Below are 23,888 nucleotides of genomic sequence, written 5' to 3' on the forward strand. Positions count from 1 at the left end.
ATGTTTTATTTAAACACCTAAAATAATGTGATAATGCACGTTTTTCATTTTTTTGTCTTAGAAGAAGTTAAAAATGACCTAAGAGAGGGGGCTTTTGGAGGAGAAAATAGAATATAGGTAACTGTGGTGGCAAATAACACTACAAGGTAATGTTCCCCCTGGACTTAATGAGAATATCTCTATAACCTCCTTATTAAATTTGAGAGCTGCACAATTGTGATGTAAAAACATTTATATTGGTTTTAAAAAAACATGTACCTCTGAAGCAATGGTTTAACTTTTTTTTTTTTTTTTTTTTTTTTTTTTTTTGAGATTTTACTACAGTGGCTATAATTGGTCTCTAGAGGGACCCCTTACACTATTTTTTTTACATAGAATGTATATTTATGGTTTGCACAAGAATTTATAATACATGTATTTTTAATAGCTGTTATAAAGACCTGGTTTGCACAAATATGATTTATTTATATAGATGTACATATTTTTTAAGCTTTTTCCATGTATTTTATTGGAAATATTATTTAAGAATATCTTGTAACTTTTTATTAAATGGTTGAAGGACAAATTTATGTTTTAAATGTTTTAACTGGATAATTGATGGGATTATAAATGAATGGTAGTATGGGATGTATTGTAGCTGATGAAGTCTTTGTATTGAGGACAAAAATGTGATGATTTAAGTTACATGTTTATGTGTTTTGGACATTACAGGTTCATAGGTAGGCACTAGGCTATCAGCCCAAGGGCCTACGTAGGCCTAGCCAACAAGGTTCCCTGGCTTATGCCACCCAAGAAAGTTATTTTCCTGTGCCACTGTCAAGCAGAGACACAGAAGTGATCCCGGGGTGTATTTCCTATTTCCCATTCACTCATCAAGATTTTTCTTGAAGAGTGCTAAAGAAGAACTTTGCTTGACATAGATGGGTAGCTTGTTCCAGAGTATGGGAAGTCTCTGGAACAGGAATCTATCCCTCCAGCGTGTCCTGTTTATTGTGGTGACAAGGTTTAGGTCCCTACAGCATTGGGATTTCTTTAGGTATAGCATGTCCAACAGCTCTGTGTTTGACATAGCTTTATATGTTAGGCAGAGATCTCCTCGGAGTAGTATACTACGGAGTAAAGCTGGAGTTTTTTGAGATGGTCAGTGTAGGGCATTTGTTTGAGGCCAGTAATCCTCTTTGTGAGGTACTTCTGTGGCCTTTCCAGCTGCTGCAGATATCTTGTGAGGTACATTCCAAAAGGGGTGTTGTACTCTATAATGGGTCTAATGAGTGTTGAGTAGAGAGGAACAATGACTTCTTTTTTCCTGGATGAGAACCCTTTTATGATGAGGTGTGCCATGTAGAAGGACTTCCTGACTACTGTGGCGATGTGACTACCAAAGGAGAGACTACTGTCCACCTGGGTCCCAAGGTCTCTTATCACACATTCAGTGTTAAGTAGATTGCTGCCTATGTGGTAATTCATGGGTACAGAGTTTTTACCAAAGGGGATGACACTGCACTTTTTGGCATTGAGCTTGAGGCCATGGCTCTGACACCAGGCATCTGTCTCAGCGAGGCCATTCTGTAGGATGTCCACATCATTTGGGGACTTGACTATGGCTCCTAGTTTGCAGTCATCTGTAAACATTAAATAAGTCATTTATATTTCCTGTCAAATTCCAAGAAGTAAGAAAAAAGAAAATAAAACTGAAGGTGAATGAATCATCCTAGGTCTACCCAACAAGACAATTATGCAAAAAAAGAATTGCAATCAAGTCTTACAAACATCCAAGATTTGATACTGAAATATGGATAAACTAGACCTAAAAATTGACAAAATAAAGGAGCATTCTTCTAAACAGACTGGACTACTAAATGATGTCCTGAAACAACAAAATATTCAAATCACAGCACTGGAGGAGTCAGTCTAACATTGACTGCATACTAATGGAGGGGAAAAAGTAAAGAACTCCTTCTACAGCAAGACAACAAACTTATCCACAAAATTGATGACCTGGAAAATAGATCTAGAAGGAACAATATTGGAATTTATGGAATACCAGAAAAAATGGAAGGGGACAATATGGTGAATTTTTAACTGCCTGGCTTCCTAAAATATTAAATTTTCTTGAAGCTTTGTCTTTTGGTATTTTGGAGAGCCCATAGATCATTATCCACAGTTATTCCAAAAAATATTCACCCCAGATCCATCATTGTGAAGTTCATATACAACCAAGATAAGGACCTTATCTTAAACTCTGCCTGGGCTGTTTCTCCCCTGAAAATAGGAGATCAAATAATCAGGTTTGATAATGACTATTCTTTTGCAGTAATCTCAAAAAGGAAGGTATGTATTCCCCTTATAAAAGCATTGAAAAGAGCTGGTATTAAAATACAGTTGACTTTCCCTGCCAAAATAAGACTTTGCTTACCTGAAAGAAAGAGATACATTTGAAACTCATGAAGAAGCTAACACCTTTGTGCAACAGAAAAATGTAATATATTCAACAGAACTTATGGACACCAGTACTACATTAAAAAGGCAAGCATCAAAAACTGAGTGATCGGTGAAAGAGAAGAAGAAAGCCAGTGACAAATAAATAATTCACATTTCTTTTCTCTATATTTAACAGTAAAACTGTTTACAATTCTCATTGGAACCACACATTTAGGTAATGCATTTTATCTCTCTTAAAGTTAAAAAACAATAATAGCATTAATTCATTAACAATTACTAGCTTTACTATAACTTTAAGCTACTTATAACAAATTCTATAAAATATTATGCTGAAGTATCACTCTTTAAAGATGTTTCCACTATTACTATTATGTTACCACTGTATAGTGGTGTTTAATCATATTGATACTTCACAAGTATTTCATGGCACGTTATTAATTTAAAGGGGTTTAAAAACATTTTATATGATACAGAAACAAAGTGAGTAATTTAAATGTTAATCAGCTTATGCACAATCTCTCAAGTCCCCTCTCATTAATGTGTCATTTTATATATATATTGAACTTTAGGATGTTGTTGCTTTTTATTACATTTTATTAATGTTAATCTAAACTGACAATTTTATACTTAATATGTTTAAATGCAAAATAAAGCTTAAAGACTAAAAGCTGTTTTATAATACTCGCGGCTTAAACAATGCATCCGTGAGCATTTTATGTTTTAAAAGCTTCATTTAAGTGTTAAAAATTCCTGATGACTTACAGTTGAAGTTCTTTAGAAGTTTTTTGATGCAAGCTTGACCTCCTGGAAGTTTTAAAAGGCTCCATCTTCATGTGGAAACATCAATGATGCCATCTAGGAAGTTTTTTGGAACCTTTGAACTCACTCCTTTGAGCTGAACTCAATGGACACCTGTTTGAATCATTGCCAGCTGCAGGACCCCCTCCATTAATCAGGACACCAACTCTGTCTATTTGGATCTACTTGAGTCTATATACATACATCCAAACACCATGGCTTTGGGCAACTTTAACTACCCATCCATTGACAGGGTAAATTACTCGTCTTCAAACTCACTTGCTTAATGGTTTCCTGACTTCATTAACTCCAATGCCATGGACCAGCTGGTTGACACCCAGTAAGGGGTGCCAACAACATCCTGGATCTTGTGCTTACCAATATGGGGGACCACTGTAGCACCCCATTGTGAGGCCCTCCCTGGTAAAATCTGACTACAAAATCAGTCTCATTTGAAGTAACTATGGCACCTGATCCACCCCTAGCAGCAATTAAACTAAAACAATTTCTCCAAAGCAGATTATAAGATCATAACCTCTTATGATATGGGATGGTATAAATAGCTTCACTGCACACCCCCCGATGGAATTTGCAGCTATGCAGAGTTCTACACTAATGCTTTATAGAAACAGCTGTATAACTGCATTGACTCAGCCGTACCTGATAGGACCAAAACAAGGTCGTCAAGGAAGAGCAAACCTGCCTGGTAGACAACTGCCATTAACAGGCTTTACAACAAGAGGAAGACGCTGCTGTCTAAGAGCAAGAGGGAGTGAGCTCTAAACTGGAAATACTCCCTCTTCAGCTTAAACAAGCAAATGAGACCTCTTGTGATGTCCTCCAAAGCAAACTACAAATCCATATTAGCTTTCTCAACTAAGGGCAACCATAAGGTGTTCTTTGGTTGCATCCATAACTTAAAAGGAAAGGCCCAGATTTCTGCCAAACTGGTAGTTAATGATGCCACATATTCTGAGCCTGTGGACATAGTTAACGTGTTGGTTGTCAGGTTCTGTGAAAACTTTACTCCCCTGTCCCAGCCACACATATCCCATGACATCTTTACCACCTGTTCCCTACCTTGTATCTCTAAAGAACAGGTCATAAAGGCCCTCTCTAAGGCAAAAACCACAGCATCTATGGGGCTGGATAACATCCCAGGCTGCGTCCTACGTGGGCTCAAACAAGAATTAGCCACACCACTGGGTACTCTTTTCAATCATAGTCTAAGCACTGCTTCAGCCCAGCTGAATGGAAAATGCCCACCATTATTCCTTGCACAAAGCTGGGGCTTCCACTGACCAGAGGAACTATAGACCTATTAGCCTGACTGGCCTTATCTGCAAGGCCATGGAGTGGATCATCATGGACATTATCAACAAAGATATAGGTAATCTCTAATCACATGACCCTATTCAGTTTGGATTTGTTAAAGGGAGATCATGCTTTTTAAACCTGGTGGACTTCTTTGAGACAGTCAACAAGGCCCTGGATGAGGGGAAATTTGTACATACAGCCTACCCAGACTTAACCAAGGTGTTGGACACTATCCCCCACTCAGGCATCATTGACAAACTCACCCGGCTAGATATCAACCCTTATATCATTAGATGAGTTGCTAACTGGCTCACTGATACAACACATATACTCAAAATAGGGGAATCCACCTCCAACAGCAGACCTGTAACCACTGGTATTCCACAGGGATCAGTCCTGGAACCTCTACTTTTTGGAATCTATTTCTTTGAAGTACAAGCAAAAACTAAAGGTCTATGGCCAACAAAGTTTGCTGATGACTACAAATTGGAAGTGGTCATAAACTCTCCAAATGATGTCAAAATCCTACAAGAAGGTCTTACACAAACAAATAATTAGTGCCAATGTCATGGCCTTAAACTCAATTTAAAAAATGTATTATCATTCCTTTTGCAAGAGTTATGTTCCTGCTAACTACCACATCAATAGCAACACCCTAAGTATGCACTCAGTGGTGAGAAACCTGGGCACACAGGGGAACAGCGCTCTTATTTTTGATCATCATGTCTCCACAGTGTTAAAAAGGGCATTCTATGTCACTCATCTCATAAGTAAGGGCATTACCTCCAGAAAAAAAGAAGTTATAACCTCCTTGTACTTTTCCCTCATCAGGCCAATAATTGAGTACAATGTCCCTTTTGGTATTTACCTTTCCAAGCACCTGCAGCAATTGGAGAAACCGCAAAGGTTCCTCACAAGCAAAATTCAAGGTCTTTAGTATCTGTCCTATGTGGATAATCTGAAATCACTGTCACTTTATTCTATTTCATACAGACTACTCATATTTGTCTATAACAAATGTCATTTTAATTAACTTTAGAAACATTATTGAGAAACACTATATAAGTGTCATTAATGTAAAATCTGTTTTACAGTGACAGCATATAGAATACTTAAATGTAAATGGGTTAAATAATCCCATGAAGAGAGGCAGTATTAACAAATATCTTTCTTTGCATAAAGCAGATATTGTTTTGCTCCAAGAGACCTACTTGTTAACACAGGATCTAAACAGATTATTGTTAAAAAACTGCGTAGTGTTGGTTAGTTCTCAATTTAAACATAAAAGAAGGGGTGTTCTAACTCTATGGAGGAAAAGTTTAAGACTAGGTGAGATTATAGACTCATAAAGACAACGACGGTATGCTTGGGCTAGTGGTAATCAAGCTTGGGATAAAGTTTTACACCCTTATTAATTCTTATTGAATACCTGGAATTGGTACAAAAACAGTAAAGAGCCACCTAGACTCATAACTTTGCATTCTAGAGAGGAGATACTTCTAGCAGGTGATTTTAATTGTGTTTTATCTCCTAATGACACCACAAATACCAAACCTTTTAAAAATGTCTGTATAGCAAGGCATCTACATGACTATAGTAATTCAAGGAATGTAAAAGATACAATTTTCTCACTATTCATACAGGTTTGGTACACAAACTAATAGTTTCATAGGTTCATAGGTGTGTACTAGGCTAATGATCCTGGAGTCTTTACAAGCCTAGCCCATAGGATTACCCTGGCATCATGCCACCCGACCTTAGTTCCCAGTGCCTCTGTCAAGTAGAGCCACTGGAGTGATCCCCGGGGTGAATTTTCTATTTCCCATCCACTCATCAAGATTTCTCTTGAAGAGGGCCAGTGAGGTGCTCTGTTTGACATGCATGGGAAGTCTATTCCATAGCATGGGTAGTCTCTGGGTTATGAACCTGTCCCTCCAGCATGTTCTGTTGATTGTGGTAATGAGGCTGAGGACTCTGGAGAATGTTGTGTGGAGGGATTGGGATTTCTTTAGATGTAGCATTTCTACCAGAGCTGGGTCAGACATGGCTTTGTAAGTCAAGCAGAGACTGCTTCTAAGTAGGTGATATGAGACAGAGAATAGTTGGAGTTTTTTGAGTCTGTCCATATAGGGCAAGTGTTTAAGGCCTAGGATCCTCTTTGTGAGGTACTTTTGTGGCCTCTCAAGTTGTTGCAGGTGTCTAGTGAGATACATGCCAAATGGGGCATTGTTCTTGATGATTGACCTAATGAGGGAAGAGTAGAGGGAGACAATGACCTCTTTCTTCCTGGATGCAAAACCCTTAGTAATGAGATGTGCCACATAGAAGGACTTTCTGACCGCAGTGGCAATGTGGTGGTCAAAAGAGCGGTTGCTGTCAACCTGTGTTCCCAGATCTCTTATAATGCCTTCTGTGTTCAGTGGACTACCATCAATGTAGTAATTCATGGGAACCAGGTTTTTCCCAAAGGGGATGATGACACTTTTTTTGGCATTGAGCTTAAGGCCAGGTTCTGACACCAGTTGTTGGTCTCAGTGAGGCCTTTCTGTAGAATGTGAACATCACTTTGGGAGTTAATAATAGCTCCCAACTTGCAATCGTCTGCAAACTTTATCAGCCAGAGTCCATTTGTGTTGGCCTGGACTTCAGAGAAGTGATACCAAACAGGAGAGGACCCAGGACAGAACCCCCGTGGGACTCCACTCACGACTGGTCGGCAGTCGGACTTGAAGTCAGCTACTTCACTCTGTGGGTTTTATCTGTCAGCCAGTTTGCAACCCACCTAGTGATATAGGGGTTGATGCCTAGCTTAGTGAGTTTGTCTATGATTCCTGAGTGGGGAATGGTATCAAAGGCCTTGGCCACATCAAGGTAGGCTGTATGAACCACCTTGCCTTCATCCACAGCTCTGGTGACTGACTCAAAGAAGTCGACCAAGTTAAGCAGGCATGATCTGACCTTCACAAAACCAAACTGTGTGAGATCCAGAGGTTGGAGATTCCCTATATCCTTGTTTATTAGGTCCATGATGATGTGTTCCATAGCTTTGTATATCAGACATGGAAATATGTGCACTTTTGTAAAGGTAATTGCAACACTAGGATGTTAGTTTATCTGGCTGTGTGTGAGGGATGCACAGCATGTTACATAGGGAAAACAGAAAGGGCTTTGAAAGATAGGGTATACGAACACCTATACGATATTAAGTCCAAAAAAGAGACAAGTGCTTTATATAAGCATACCCTAGACTGTGCTTCCCCTAGTATTTTTAAGTTTGGGATTATAGATATTGTAAGAAACAATTCCAGAAGAGGGGACATTAGAAATATTTTATTGAACAGAGAGCTAAGGTGGCAGCTTAGGCTTAAATCCTGTATCTACCCAGGACTTAATGAATATATTTCCATTAAATCAGTATTATTTTTGAAAGCTTCACAAGTATAAATTGTTTCTTTACATCTACCATAAAAAATACTGACATACACACATTTCACCTTTGTGAGGATTTAGGAAAAGGGTTCATTCACATGTTGTATTTTACTAGTGAATCAATGTGTTTTTTTAACAAAAAAAAAACAATTTTATCAATTAATTTATTATGTAATTACTCAATTTATGAAGTGTTTTAATTAATCAATTGGTTGTGATATATATGTGAGTTGTTTTTTTTTTGAAAATGGCATCTGATGGAGTCTTGTGCTCAAGACGAAAGCGCTTATTTTGCCTGTTTGTGGAATTATTAAATACTGTTTTCTTCACCACGGAAAGATATTTTGCTTATTGGTTGGAAACACACTTTTCGTATTTTTTGAGTGGTTGTTACTTTGTCCTTTCAACCTCTGTGGGCTGGAAAGATTGTGTTTTGTGGATAGTTTGGGACACTACTATGGCTTTTGAAATACGTTCTGGCGACTCTACATTGGTTGAGGATGATATCTAGGCACTGGGTTCACTTGCAGAAACACAAAACGAGGTCCATAGAGTCAGAGAGGATGTGGTGGAACTTAAGGGTGATTTAACATGCTTAATAGAGCTCTTTAGCCAAGCGGACAGGAGTGGAGGTTGTGCTGCCTTAAATTCTTGTTCCCCAGTCAACGGACATATTATAGAAGGGCCTACTACGTCATCACCTCATTCTTTTTCACCAGGGAAGGAAAGAGGAACTAATGGTTGCATAGTATGGAGTGAAAGGAGCGAGAGGAGTGTTTGCAGTGAAGGCCTGAGCAAACGGAGTGAAGCAGAGTTTGTTGGGTGTAATACGAACATTTTGTCCAGTTCTAATACAGGTACTGTTATAAAAAGTGGCAAAAAACAGAACACTAGTGTTTGTTTCCACAGTGACAATCAGTTCAGTATGGAACAATATTGTTTTAATGACATTTTAACCAAAGATTTTAATTTTGCATCCAAAGGGGATGTACCTGTTATTGCGAATTTAAATGATTCTGTTGAAAATGCTTTGACCTTAAAGGAAATGATTTATTCTCATGAAAAGAAGTTATTTAAATTGAAATGTGTGCAAATTGACAACAAATATTTACAAATGTGTCACAGTTTGGGTATTGTTCCACAGGGTCTTAGAATGTGGAAATACCCATTTGGGTTGTACTATACTGACGAAGTTGTAAAGGATTTTTGCTGTTTTTTTGACGAGTGTGGTTTGGGTCTTATTCTTAAACTCATTAAATATAATTAAATTACCATAAACAACATGAAAAAGCATGTGGAGAAATTGAATTATGACATTTTGAAGGATCTTTTGTTTATAGAATATGAAGAACTTTACAAGAAAGTGTTGTTTAGAGTAAATAAAAGAATTGGTAACATACACATCAAAAAACAGAGAAAGTTGGTAAGAGTCCAAAACCAATATGCTGGGGGGACGGCCTATGGAGGCCCATACAAAAAGGAAAATAAGGAAAAGAGGGGTGTTGAGTACCAGAGGAATGAAACTGGGATGGGGGAAGTCCCACACACTTTTTCTGAAACCACTAACCATTATGTACATAGGGGGTTGGATGAACTAGATTCATTTCCAGAACAAGGTGGAGATTTTTTTACACTGAGGAGATTAGAGAAGTTAGCCAGCAAGGTTCAACAGAACATGGATTCAGGCCAGAAACATCAGTACATGACACAAGGAGAGAACCTAGGCTGGAAGAGAACAGGAAAGAAAGGGAAGTCAAACCTGTAATTGACAAAGATGGAGTAGTCACAGAGTTTGAGGGGTTCAAAATATTTAATTATACAGCTTTACAACTGAAAAAGGAACATTTTCATTTATTATCAAAGGGTTTCAAATTTGTACCTTCTAGTCAAGGTGATTTGGCCAACTATTTGGTGGATTTAAAGCTTTTTCTCAAGAAACTTAACCTTGGGATACAACAAAAGAATCCCAGTTCATTAGGAAGCAATTTTGATGCAAGGTTAACTAGGAGTAGTGTTATTAACCCACCCCTTCATCCTATGTTGTCTATGTTCCAGAAATGTGTCACTGAGGAATTATACAAATAATTTCAGTTGAGTAAGAGAGGATTTACACACAACTTAGATTTTGGTGAAAAATTATTGTTAAGGGACTTAAAAAACAGACCTGACATACGAATAATGAAACCTGACAAAGGTGGGGGGGTGGTTCTATATGGTACAGAAGAGTACAATAATGCTATTACTTCTATTCTTTTGGACAATGATACTTACACCTCAGTATCTAAGAATGAGATCAATATTGCTTATAGTAGAATTGACTCTTTGTTAGAAGAGTATTTAGTAGAAAATAGAATAGATGGAAAAACATTTTATTTTCTCAAGCAAGATAATCCCATTATTCCAAACATATTGGGAATAACCCAAGTTCATAAGAATCCCCGAGATCTGCCCTTTAGACCAATAGTTGCTGCAAGAGGTTCAAAAACATACCCTTTTGTTGTTTTTTTGAAAACGGCATCTGATGAAGTCTTGTGCTCATGACGAAAGCGCTTATTTTGCCTGTTTGTGGAATTATTAAATACTGTTTTCTTCACCACGGAAAGATTGGACTTTTTTCTATTTTGCTTATTGGTTGGAAACACACTTTTCAAATTTTTTGAGTACATGTTATACAGCTGCCAGGGAAAACAAAAAAATAGGTACATAATTTTCAATGGCCAGTAAAGAAACACTTATTTATGAATTTGCATTGGCTAGAGTATTTGGTTACTGTGCATAGAGAAGAGTATAATTGTTGCAAGAGCAGTATTTAGTTATTTAATTTGTCATTTCATTTGTTTTTAATGAGAACACACATTTAACTTCTTTTTATTCAGAGAAAAAGTGGGCTATGTTTTCCAGTCATACGAACATTGACACATAGAGTTTTGTCTGAATGTCCTTATCTTATGTCATTTGGGACTTTGATGAATGAGTATATTATAGCTATAATACCAACTGGGTGGGAGTTGTACAAAGATTCAGTCCAAATATGCTGAGTTTGATCCAGAGGGCAAAGTCTACAGGATCAAATTTATGGTTCAAGTAGGAATAACACCTGAATACCTCTTCCATTGGAGGGTGTAATAGTTCTATGCTTTTAAATTTTAACACAGTATGAGATCCACATACTGTGAGCAGTAAGCCCTAACACAAGTGGCAATCCACTTGTGAAAACCCTTTACAATTCAGAGATACTGCAGTAATTTTAAATAGCCAGTATAATTATTCCATAGCCTTGCTAAATGCTAATGAGGCATTCTGGGTGAGAGGCTATTGCTAGTCAGTGCTTCTCCCTAGAAATGCTTTTGGAAAGGGATTTTCACAGCAGATGATTCAGAGAACCACTTGGCTGTGTAAATTACCATGCTGCATTCCCCCATTATTTACATAGCAGAGACTACACTGCATGTTAAGTATTAGGGAAGTCAGTGGGGAAGCAGTGTTGGGACGTGTAAGTGTGTGTATTTTTATGGCACTTGTGTGTGTGTGTGTGTGTGTGTGTGTGTGTGTGTGTGTGTGTGTGTGTGTGTGTGTGTGTGTGTGTGTGTTTGTGCATATATATGGATGGGAAATTGGTGATTGTGTCCAGCAGGTGTATTTGAGTGAAAGGAGGCATAATATGCTCTGAAAGTGTATGTGTGTGTGTGTGTGTGTGTGTGTGTGTGTGTGTGTGTGTGTGTGTGTGTGTGTGTGTCTGTGTGTGTGTGTGTGTGTGTGTGTGTGTGTGTGTGTGTGTGTGTGTGTGTGTGTGTGTGTGTGTGTGTGTCTGCCTGGGTGGTTGCAGTGGGGAGGGTTATTTAGAGAGAGTGATAGAAGGGGTCATGAATGGTGTCTGATAAGTGTTTGTGTGTGTGTGTGTGTGTGTGTGTGTGTGTGTGTGTGTGTGTGTGTGTGTGTGTGTGTGTGTTTGTATATGTGTGTATGGGTGAGTGTGTCTGTGAGTGTATTTGAGTGAAAGGGGGCATAATGTGCTGTGAATGTGTGTGTGTGTGTGTGTGGGGGGGTGGTGGTGGTGTGAGTATGTGTGTGTCTGCCTGGGTGGTTGCAGTTGGAAGCTTTATTTAAGGGATCTAGAAGGAGTATGAATGTTGTCTGATGAACCTGCGCATGTATATGTGTGTGTGTGTGTGTGTGTGTGTGTGTGTGTGTGTGTGTGTGTGTGTGTGTGTGTGTGTGTGTGTGTGTGTGTGTGTGTGTGTGTGTGTGTGTCTGCCTGTGTGTGAATATGAATGCATGCATGTGAGAGTGAAAGAAGATGTTGCTTTTGCCAACACAGTGCAGCTGCCACCAGTGGTAATTATCACGCATTGGCACTAGCGGTAATTATACAAAATTCACCAGTGGTAATTGTCACTGAAGTGCATTAGCACTAGTGATAATTATACAAAATACAGAGACATGCAAATAAACTGATGATGAGGCTTTCCTTACTGTAGCTAAATATATCTCTGAAAACTGGATTTTATGTGACTGGGTAAACCACACTTTGTGGCAGTAGCAATTTATGCAACTGATATGTTTCTTATTTTCTAAATCCCAGGGAATATTTGAACAATGAGCATCCAGAGCAATTGATGTTATAATAATCGATCATCATGAATGTGAAAAAAAATCACATTTAACAATTAAGCTACAGCTGTACCAATGCTTCAGATGGAGAAACCTTGTTTGTGAAGATGAAAACATGAGCAGTTTGCTAATAAAGGGTTTATTTTGTTATTGTCTGAATAGTGGAAACTGCTAAACTGATTGCTTTGGTGTCCGTTTTTTCTGCAATGGCAGTCCTTGCAAGCTCAAGCTCTTTCCTTGTGCCATACATCCCTGGACTGTGGAGAACTCCAGATCTCTTTGTCACAATCACAGCTATGACGTTTTTCTCTCTTCACAGGCTCAAGCTCTTTCCCTATCCCACGAAACCCTCCTCTGTGGAGGAAAATTCCAGCTCTCTTTATAGCTATCACAGCTATGATGTATCTCAGAAAGCTCAAGCCATTAGGGATACTTGTGTCACTTCTGTGAACAGATTAGTGCTCTAATTTGCAAAAACAACAAAAAAACTATTCATCTTCTTAGTGCTTTAGTGGATTTGGAGCTTGTTTTATCTAACCCGAACATCCTTCCCTTTCAATAAAAAAAATAAATAAATTAAAAGTTAGGTTTGGCTTTCCCTGTGTTTTTGAATAAATGTTAACCTTCTTGGCGATTGAGTTTAGGATTGCTATTAGCATTTAGCATTTTCTCACTTACTGAATTTTTTTTGGTAAGCATGGCCTACTAAATAGTGTGGCCTTATTGTTGCAGATCTTGTAATTTACTATGCATAGTAGTGATAGCTATATTCTTACAATGTTTGTTTTAAGTTTTTAAGTCAATGATTAAGATGCAAAGGGCTCCAACTTCAAGAAGTGCAAAGAATGTTGGCATAAAATTCCTCCCCAGTACCACCATGATGTGTGCAGTGTGTCTTGGGGTAAAAAATGTGTATAGCAACTGTACTATTTGAAACATTTTAGCTCCTGTAAAATGACCCAAATGGTGCTTAAAGGGCTTCTCAGATTCAGATTAGCAGAAAAAGACAAGGAAGGATCATTGAACAATTAAAAATCCTCCTACAAAACTGTCTGACTTAGGAAAATGAAGGAAATAACGAATAGCATAAGACCTGGGCATTTCAATTTTAGCAAAACTGTCCTTGACCTATATACCTAGAACTTTGCCCTATTCATACTACCTTGAATCTCTTCTATAGTTACTTCTGCCATGTCCTGTTCCCCTCCACAGCAAGAGTCATCCAGCACCACTGACTTTGCTCTGAGGAGAAGAACTGGGAGTTCCTCCTTAGAGCAAGACCCCTCCAGATTTTTCACCTTTCAACCTGCATCAACTTCATCTCAATGTTCCTAAAGGTCCCTTGAGATCCTGAACATTTTTGATTGGGAAAGCATGATGTTGGCCTTTGTTAAGGCCTAACTTCAGTATGGTATGATTTTAGCTCCCCCCAACCCTATGCCTAAGCTGGTTAGAGAAGAGGCCCTTGTCACTTTTGCTGCTGTTCAGCTTCCATCCCCTATTTAGGGCCAGCAGTGTTGAAATCCATACCAAAGTCTGCAGCTGTACCATCAATGTCAGTAGCTACCTCTCAGCATTTGTAGATTTCTCTGCACCAATGTTGCTGATGCCTGGGTCTACTTGGGTTGAGGGGATTTGGCACAAAGTGTATAGCACTGATTTTGACACTGATGTTGGTGAGGTCATTTTGGAGTTTGACCACTTGGCCTGAAATCTTCTGGGTTAGTGTCAGTTCTGGAGCCGTTGGTGTCTACAGCTAGTGTTTGTATCCCTACAGTAACACCAGTGCCATTGTGGTCAGAGGCAGTGGTATCAAGCTCAAATACCTCAGTTGACTTATTGACAAAGTAAAGATCTGAGCAGGATTCTTTGCAGATGCAGATACAGGCTCCTCCAATTCCTCTCCAAGGTACCATCAACATTGCAGCCTTTGACTGTACATCATCACTGTTGCTGCAGGGCAGAGTCTTGCATAGTCCAAGATTGCTGAGGTCTGGGGTGCCTTCTTCCCTCAAGACTTCAGAAGATGCTTTGCCCATCCCACCAAGGAAGAGACAGTGTAAGAAGAAACACTTAGACTCCCCTTCAGAGACTCCCTCCCGAGACACAGGTCTTGAAGAAATGTACGTTTCAACCAAATTTGTTCCCCCAATGACAACACCAAATTTAGTGAAAATCTTCAAGATGAAGAGGCAGAGTGGATCTTGGCCCACAGACTCCATCTCCCTGGAGGAAAAGATTTTGCAGGAGGCCTATAAGTCTTCTTCACCAGCAGCCTGGGTAGTGCCACCCCAGATAAGTTAATAGGTGTGGTGAGCTCCAAAGTGTGGAAAGAGATAGATGTGGCTGATGCTGTTCCTTGTAAATCAGACTGAGTACTGCAGACAGCCAAAGATAGACAGCACTGAGTAAGGGGCATCTTATGGATTCCATAATGGTGTATGCTGTTGTCAAGCATGATGTTCCAGGGAACACGGGTTGTCCATCCCCCTAACATGGAAATCTCGGATAATGGACGGACTTTGAAAGCTTGATTAAGCATCCAGTACTTTTTCAGTCAGTACCTTGCATGATCTAATGCATATGATTAGTTTTAAGAGGGATTTAGCAGAGAAAACATCAGACATTCTGAAACAGTTTCCCTTGGGAGATCTGAAGTTATAGTTGGCAAGTTGGAGATCGGAGTCTATATTACCCGATCAAACATTTAGGTTAGTGAATACCTAAACTTTTATCTGGTAATACTGAAAAATTTAAAACAGCAAATGCCAGATTTAATGAAGGGAATGAATTCCCTCAGCTGCAAAAAAAAAAAAAAAAAAAAAAAATGAAAGGGGGAGTTGGATTCACCCCTCACACCTCCCCTAACTAAATATACCAATTCTGAGATCGCTCTACAGTGGGGAAAGGGGCAAAATCTGCATAACAGTCAAGGGAATTCTTTCCCTGCATTAAATCGGCTGTTCACATTTTTTCTGCTTTCGTTATTACCAGATTGATGTTCAGGTATTCGCTAACCTAAACATTCGATCAGGTAATAGGAACCCGGAGATCTAAGTGGCAACTATAATGACTAGATCTGTACTGACCCTTTGTTTGATCCATAATACAATGGGTAGTGTAGCTAGAACTTTGAACTCCAGATTTGCTATGCAGAGACAAGCCTGGTTCCATCTGACTGATTTTGTGGACCACTACAAGGTTTGCTTCATCAGTGCTCCCTTTGATGGAATTTCCTTGTTTGGATAAAAGGTGAAAGAGAAACTGATACAGTGTGTGCAGGATGGCAAAACACTCACCAATGTTTGAGTGAAGTATCCAGTGCTGCAAAGAAAGTGTCAAAGGAATTAAAAAGAGGCCAAAAACATATCTTTATTTTGTAGTCCCAGCAGCTTCAGAAGAGACAGCAGTATGATAAGCATTTCTGTGGTAGGGTGGCCTTCTGGGATGCCTCAGCAGGGCTTCAGGGGATCCTTTAGAGGATCACACCCATATGAGTCCTGAAGGGTTGCCTATCTTTCCTGCTGTGGGGAGTAGTCATGGGACAACTCTTCCTTAATCTTCCTGCTTGACTAGCCGTCTTGCAGAACTGATGAATAAAGGATATGATAACCAAAGACTATTCTATTCCATATTGACAGTTCCCCAAAACATTTCATCACATTCCCCAATAGTTCCATCCCATCAGAGGAGGGCAGCTCTGGAGGAAATATCCTTTTCCTGAAATGAGCCATCCAGGATGGCCTACCAGATTAGAAGGGTCTAGGTTCTTCTTGGTAACCAAAAAGACATAGGACCTCAGGCCAGTTCTTGACTTAAGCTAACTGAACAAATCCATGAAGATGGGAGTCATTCCAGATGGTCATGATGAAATCCATTCTACTGAGCTTGCATGCAGGAGACTGGAAGTGCTGTTTAGATCTTTAGGATAAATACCTACCCATCAAAATAGCAAACCCATCAATGAGACTTCTGCACTTTCAGGTGGAAGCCAGTCATTAACATTTTCAAGCCCTGCCATTTGGACTTAACACAGTTTCTCCCAGATATTTACCAAATGCATGTCTGCCATTGCTGCCACATGTGGCAACTTTAAGTAAGGATTTTCTCTTATCTAGATGACTGGCTCATGGAGACACCATATGTGGAAAATCTCCTCATGACAAGACAACACTTACTCCAGCTGAGTATTGGGGGTAATGGTCAACATGGTAAAGTCCCATCCCATTCCCAGATATTCACTGGTTTACAGTTGAATACAATCAACCACAGGGCGAAGTCAACAATGGACAGGATTTCCACCATTGTGAATGAAGTTACCAGTCTTTCAAAAAAACCCAAACCTACAGCAGCAATAATACTCAAGGTTTTGGGTCTAAGGGCTACATCTATTCAGATGATTCCAAACACCAAGTTGAACACAAGCATTTTACAGAGGGCAATCAGGACAAAATGTGATCAAGACATCCACTCCATGACTCATATGGTCAAGCTTTCAAGGACCTTGATCAAGAGTTTACTGTGGTGCACTAATCCCCAAAAATCTATCCATAAGGACAGCATTTGTTCCGCCTACACCAGCTGCCACGTTTATTTATTTATGTGCATTTGTTTACTGGGTAAATCTGATTGGGGAATAAGTAACTCCTTTTCAGCAGATGTCTGGGTAGAAAAGCTCCAATACAGTGGGAGTAACATGTGAGTATCAGCAACATAAGACAATTGAGAAATTATACAATAATATGAAATATTAGTAGTGAGTTTAGTCAAATGAAAAATAAATATTTTGTATAAACAATGAATAGGGTTGTAGTATGTCACATGGTAAGTAGATATTCCAGAAATAAACACAGTTGAACAGTTATCGATAACTGAGTGTATTTAAAAGGATTAAATTACAGCAGGAGGTGAAGTATAATAATAAAAGAGAAAATGAGCAGGGGAGAAGGTGAGGATTGAGGTAAGAACACTGAGTGGCTACCAGAATTTGAAGGTATGCTAGACAAGTTTAGTGATGGAAAGAGAAAGCCAGGCAGGGATTCGTAAGCAAGATGAAATGGAGAAAATGGGGACAGGTGGATGAGGTTGTGTCAGTGGTGAATCTTCGGTATGTTACCATGGACTTGTCCATCATGGGGTGCTGTGGCATTTTCTACATAAGATGGTGCAAGGCAGGAGGACAACTCAAGAGGCCAAATCACTCACTCATGATCTGGAGATGAGAATGGTCTTGCTAGCAAAGCAGGCATTTCCGGACTCACTTCTCAAAGGTCCGCTGTCCATTCATGCAGACCATATCACAGTGGTTTGGAGCCTAAAGAAGCAAGGCAGAATATGGTTGTACCTCCTCTGCAGAGAAACATGATGAGAATAAATCTAAGATGACATCTCTGCTTAATTTAGCAGAAGCATATTGACGTCAAGCAGGAATGGAAATCAAACCAGAAGTGGATAAAAACCAGGCAGCAACTGAATGTGCTAAAAAAAAAAGAAAGAATATAAGGTGAAGAACCAGATGAGAAGGCAAGAAATGTGGAAAAAACATAAATATAGTTGCAAGTATAGAAAACATCTGGAAGAGACGGATGTTGATCAAGAATGAATGCAGGAATGGTTAAGGAGAGGCGAATTCAAACCAAGAAATGAAAGGTTAATATTGGCAGCCCAAGATAGTGGGCTACATACATGCTGGTTTACAAAGTTCATTGAACATGTGGAAGAAACAGACATATGTAGGTTTTGTAAAACCAAATTGGAAACAGTCACACACCTCGTCGCTGGTTGTGATGCACTAATGGCAGAGCGACTGTATACTGAAAGGCATAATAATGTGGCGAGACTGTTACACTGGAGATTATGCAAACATTATGGCATCAAAGTGGCTGAAAAACACTGGAAACGTGAGCCACAAAGAATCACAGAAAATGATGAAGTTTATATCACATGGGATCAGCCAACACCAATAGTTCAAAAGATAGATGCTAGAAAACCAGATATAGTGGTCCAAGAAAAGAAGAGAAAAGTTGCATTGATCATTGAAATCACCACACCCAGTGACTACAGTGTCCTGCATACAGAGAGACACAAAGTCATAAATTATCAGGGTCTGCAGGCAGAAATGAGAGCCATGTGGAAGAAAGATACCCAGACAGTTCCAGTAGTGGTAGGAGCAACGGGTCTTATAAAAAAGGATTTACAATCTTATTTAGATATGTTATCAGTTCATGTAACACCATACGAATTGCAGGAGTCATTACTGGGCACATTGCGGGTGCTGCGAAGAGCACTTTTGGCTGACATCAAAGAGTGAAACAATACTAATTTCATGAACTTTAATTATACTTTGACTTAGGAATGGGGTCCATTCCCTTCATGGTATTAGAAACACAAAAGATTGGAGAAATTAAAAACAGAGAAGCCATGAGGGTTTGGGAATGGGCTGCAGGATTACATCACTTTCTTATAGCAATTAACATACTGGAGACATCAAATGTGACTGTGGACAGGTTCAGCAGGCAAATGTTATTCCATATGAAAGGTCTCCCAACAAGATGACAGCTTGTAGCATTTTGCAGAGGTGAGAAAGACCCTTTTGCTAGGTCTTTGCTTTACCTTACAACACCAAGAAGGACAGTCATCAAGAGACACATTCTCTCAGCATTGACCCCCAGGGCTACTATATGAATCTCCCCCTTTTCTGTCATAACCAGGTTTTTCCTGAAAGCTAAAATGTGCAGATCAAAGATCATTCTCATTGTCCCATTCTGGCCTTGCCAGATATAGTTTCCCTTGCTGTGAGCTCAGGAGAAGACCTCATATGTTTCCGTAGAATCCTTGTGTGCTCTTTCATCCATCCTGGTAACCTCACACAGATATTCACACTGCATTTAACTGCATGTTTTTTCCACTTCCAGTAATGGCCAGGAACCAGTTCATCTGCCCTGAGGTGGTCAGTTTGATATATATCAAAAACCTTCTACAAAGAGAATTTACAAAGGTAAATGAAAGAAGCATATGGCTTGGGTTTTTAACAGAATATGTGTATATTCTTTTTCACCCTTTGTTTCATGTCTGATTATCTTTTTATCAGATTTATTAAAAAAATGAGCAAGTCACTTCTCAATAAAAGTACACCTAACAGCCATATCACCATTCAGTCATGTTTTTCTGCATCTTCCCTGGTGTCTCACAAACATACAAAGCATTTTTGAAAGGAGCTTTTCATTCCAGACCACACTTGGTCCACCCTGCCCCTCACGGGGACTTCATTTTTTTATTGAAGAGATTGACTAAACCTCCATTTTAACCAGCAAGCTCCACTGAAAAATAATTTCTAACCTGTTAAACTATCCTTATGGTGGCCCTCACTTCCACAAAGAGAGTTTCAGAACTTCATCCCCTATCTTCCAAATTTCCTTATCTGGTATTTCATCCATCCAGATAGAGTGACTGAAAGTGACCACTCTAATCAGTCTGAACCAGTCTATTCATTTGCTGGGATTTTTTTCCAAATTATTCCAGCAAAAGAAAATACAAGATGTACTGTTTAGATGAACATGGACTACTTAGATTTTACTTCAATCATACAAAATATTTCAGGAAGATGAATAGATGTCTATCTCCTTGTCTTCTACCAATACAGGACAGAAAGTAAGCTTATCTTTTCCGAGTGCTTGTCTGATGATATTAATTATTGTCACTGTTCCTCTGGGATATCCTTGACCATAGGCTCGAAAGCACACACTATCAGAGCTCAGGCCACATTCACTGCATTTCTACATTTAACCTTGGAGGAGATTATGGCAGCTGCTACATGGCAACCTTAAATACATATACTAAGCATTATTGTGTGAGTACTTTTAAAGTGCTTGGACTTCCTTTAGAGCCACCATTCTAAAAATCTTACTGTTTTAAGGTACTCAGGGTCAGCTTAGGATTTTTACAGCAGTTTTCCATGTTCAGATGGTATATGTTAGTGATGTAACTAGAATGTTAGGTTTATCTGGTCTCTGTTCAGAGACTGGAATAACCTTTCCACCTTCTCCCTCCAAACTGTCATTTCTGAAGGGACCTATAAGGATCCTGGAGCCTTGATTGTTTCCCTAGGATCCCTAATTTTACAGAATTCCATGGCTATCTTCAGTTAGGCTATGTAGCTGGCTATTGAGTATTTCTTGATCTGGAGTTCTTCTCTCCAGAGTAGGGGTTTATGGGACACAGGAGGAGCTTGAACCTCCAAGGAATGTTGTTGCCAAGAAAAAGCTGCCAAGTTCACCACTCCAGGAGTTTTCTGTGTCCAGGCAGAGACCTGATAAATCTACTACTCTGGAAAGTGCATGACTTAAGTTTATGAAGGTACATATTAAAATCCAAATGGTTATTACTGCTTTAGACAGTACCTGTTTACCTTCAAAGTTCACATCTATTTCTTATAGAATGAAGTCAAACTAATGTAGTCAATTATTGTATATTTGCAGCCTATACTTGACTCCAAGTTGAAAATCCAGGACACGTGTGGGATACATAACCTTCATGGAATGCCAGGGATCATTGGTGCTGTTGTGGGTTCCATTATTGCATCTTTTGCCACCCGTGACGTGTATGGAGCAGGGTAAGTATTTGGAGTGGGAAGAACTCTAAGACTTACATATGAATATAAGAATAATACATTTTGTCCATTCACATTTCTTCAAGGCAGGAGTATAAGGCATACTTGTAAAAACAAACTAATAAAATGAGTGATATAGACTGAGAACAGAATATGAAAAAAGAGGCAGTTAGTAGCTCCTGTAGGAAAAAAACAGTGAAAGGTTCTTGTAGAATACCATCCTATAACATTGTAGTACATGGAGAGTGGTGATTATGCTCTGATATTTGTAAAAAGACAAATCAGTTAAGTGCCAGAGTAGTGTGCAACCTGACTTAACAAATGTTAAGCACCCCTGCTAAAGTTGTTATGGTTGGACATAGCTTCAAGCAATATAATCTGCCTGTTCTGATCAGCAAATCACAGCAGCAGAACAAAAAAAATGTTTCTTTCTGCTGCTCATGCCAAACTTCCTTAAAAAGTGACTAGATTCACTGGATATGTTAGCAAGCATTTTCTGAAGTATATGGACCCTGAAACTCAGATGTATGTCATTATTTAGCAACTTAAATCCTCCATGGTTTGTCTGAAAACCACAGCTGTTATAAGGATCACACCAAAAACATGAAGCAATAATCTGGACATTCTACAAGAATCTGGATTGCTGAGATGAATGAAAGATGAGTGTAAACATAATGGAGTGTGTTACACTGCCTTTCTGACAATGTACACTAAGTTCTTTTTGGCTTTGAAAGCCAACAAAACACTTTGTGATTTTTTTTGCCCTGTAAACAGTAGTGCATGAAACACTTAACGCTCCATGCACTGCAAAGAATTATGATCATCTCACCGATCATAACCTCTAATTATGTGTTCTCAACATGGATGCTAAGATTGGGTCTATATTAGTTTGTTGAAATGGCATTCTGGCGAACACCTACTCATCGACCCATAATCATCGAAAACTGCATCAGGAATTTGCTGAATTTACTAAGGGCAATGAAATAGTTGAATGAAGCACAATGGACCAACGTACAGTTAAACTGAACCCACCCAGGTGGGGGGCTTTGCCACCCACACCCTCCAATTATATATACCACCTCCAAGATTGCACTAAAGTGGAGAAAAGGGCAAAGTTCTGTAGTTGTCCATTGCGCTTCAGGCAACTATTTCATTGCCTTTCATGAATTCAGTGAATTGCTGAAGTGAGTTTCGCTGATTAAGGGTCAATGAATAGGTGTTTGCCAGAATGCCATTTCAGCGACCTAATATAGACCCCCAAAATTCACTCTTGAGGTAAATTCCTTGGTATCAATGTCTGGAACACATAATAAGAAGGCTGTGATTGGTGATCCTGTCATAATCCTGTATATACTAGACACCAGTAAGAAGTGAGTGGTCACTGTCAGGGCTCTCGAATCACCTCAGAACAGAGAAACAATGAAGCAAAAACACTGTAAATTGCATCACTACAGATACGTAAATATGTTCATAGGTTCATAGGTTGATACTAGGCTATCTGCCCTAGGGCATTTACAAGCCAAGCCAGAGTGTGTTTGGCTTTTGCCACCCTTTTAAATGAGTTTACTATACCCTTTTAAGGTTAGTTTACTGTGCTTCTGTCTAGCAGTGATGCAGAAGTGATCCCCAGGGTAAACCTACAATCTCCCATCCACTCGTCAAGATTTTTCTTGAAGAGAAGCAGTGAGGGGCTCTGTCTGACATGGACTGGTATTCTATTTGAGAGTGATGGGAGCCTCTGGGTTATAAATCTGTCCCTCCAGCATGTTCTATTAATTTCTGTGCTGAGGTTTAAGTCCCTCGAGCGCGTAGCTCTAAGGGATTTGGATTTTCCTGAGGTGGAGCATGTCCATTAAATCTGGGTTTGACATGGCTTTATATGTCAGGCACAGGTTGCCTCTGAGTAGGCAGTATGCAACTGAGTATAGCTAGGGTTTCTTTAACTGGTAAGCATAGGTCATCTGTCTGAGTCCCTTGATCCCCTTGGTGAGGTACTTTTGTGGTCTTTCCAGTTGCTGCAGGTGTCGGGTAAGGTACATCCCAAATGGGCATTGTATTCTATTATGGGCCTGATGAGTGATGAGTAGAGGGGCACAATGACCTCTCTTGATCTAGATGTGAACCCTTTTGTGATAAGGTGGGCTATATAGAAGGTCTTTCTAACCACTTTGACAACATGATTGTCAAAGGAAAGATTGCTATCCACTTGGGTCCCCAAATCCCTAATTACTTCTTCTGTGCTTAATGGATTACCACCTATGTGGTAATTTGTGGCCACTTTGTTTTTCTCAAAGGGGATGACTATGCACTTTTTGGCATGTAGCTTTAGGCCATGGTTCTGGCACCAGTTATCCACCTCTGTGAGACCCATTTGGAGGATGTCTGTGTCAGTTGGTGAGTTGATTATGGCACCCAGTTTGCAGTCGTCTGCAAACTTGGTCAGCCATAGTCCTCCCATGTTAGCCTGTACCTCAGAGAAATATATACCGAACAAGAGAGGTCCCAGGACTGAGCCTTGTGGGACGCCACTAGTGGTTTAGAGTCCGACATGGCTCCTGCAATTCTGATCATGTGAGTTCTATCCTTGAGCCAGTTTGCAACCCATCTTATGACATAGGGGTTGATATTTAAGCTGGAGATGGGGTATTGTGTCAAAGGCTTTTGTGAGGTCCAGGTAGGCTGT

At 39.4% G+C, this 23,888-nt stretch overlaps 1 protein-coding gene across 1 annotated transcript in view; it reads left to right on the forward strand.

The window, feature by feature from the left end:
• RHBG (Rh family B glycoprotein) overlaps positions 1–23,888 on the forward strand; it is a 371,751-nt gene that overhangs the window by 250,370 nt on the left and 97,493 nt on the right. The window contains exon 7 of the mRNA XM_044079784.1: positions 21,075–21,208. Coding sequence (XP_043935719.1) covers positions 21,075–21,208 — 134 coding nt within the window. The remainder of the gene's footprint in view (positions 1–21,074; positions 21,209–23,888) is intronic.

The sequence above is a fragment of the Protopterus annectens genome, chromosome 8.part0 (assembly GCF_019279795.1).
Source record: "Protopterus annectens isolate FY-2018-M chromosome 8.part0, PAN1.0, whole genome shotgun sequence".
NCBI lineage: Eukaryota > Metazoa > Chordata > Ceratodontiformes > Protopteridae > Protopterus > Protopterus annectens.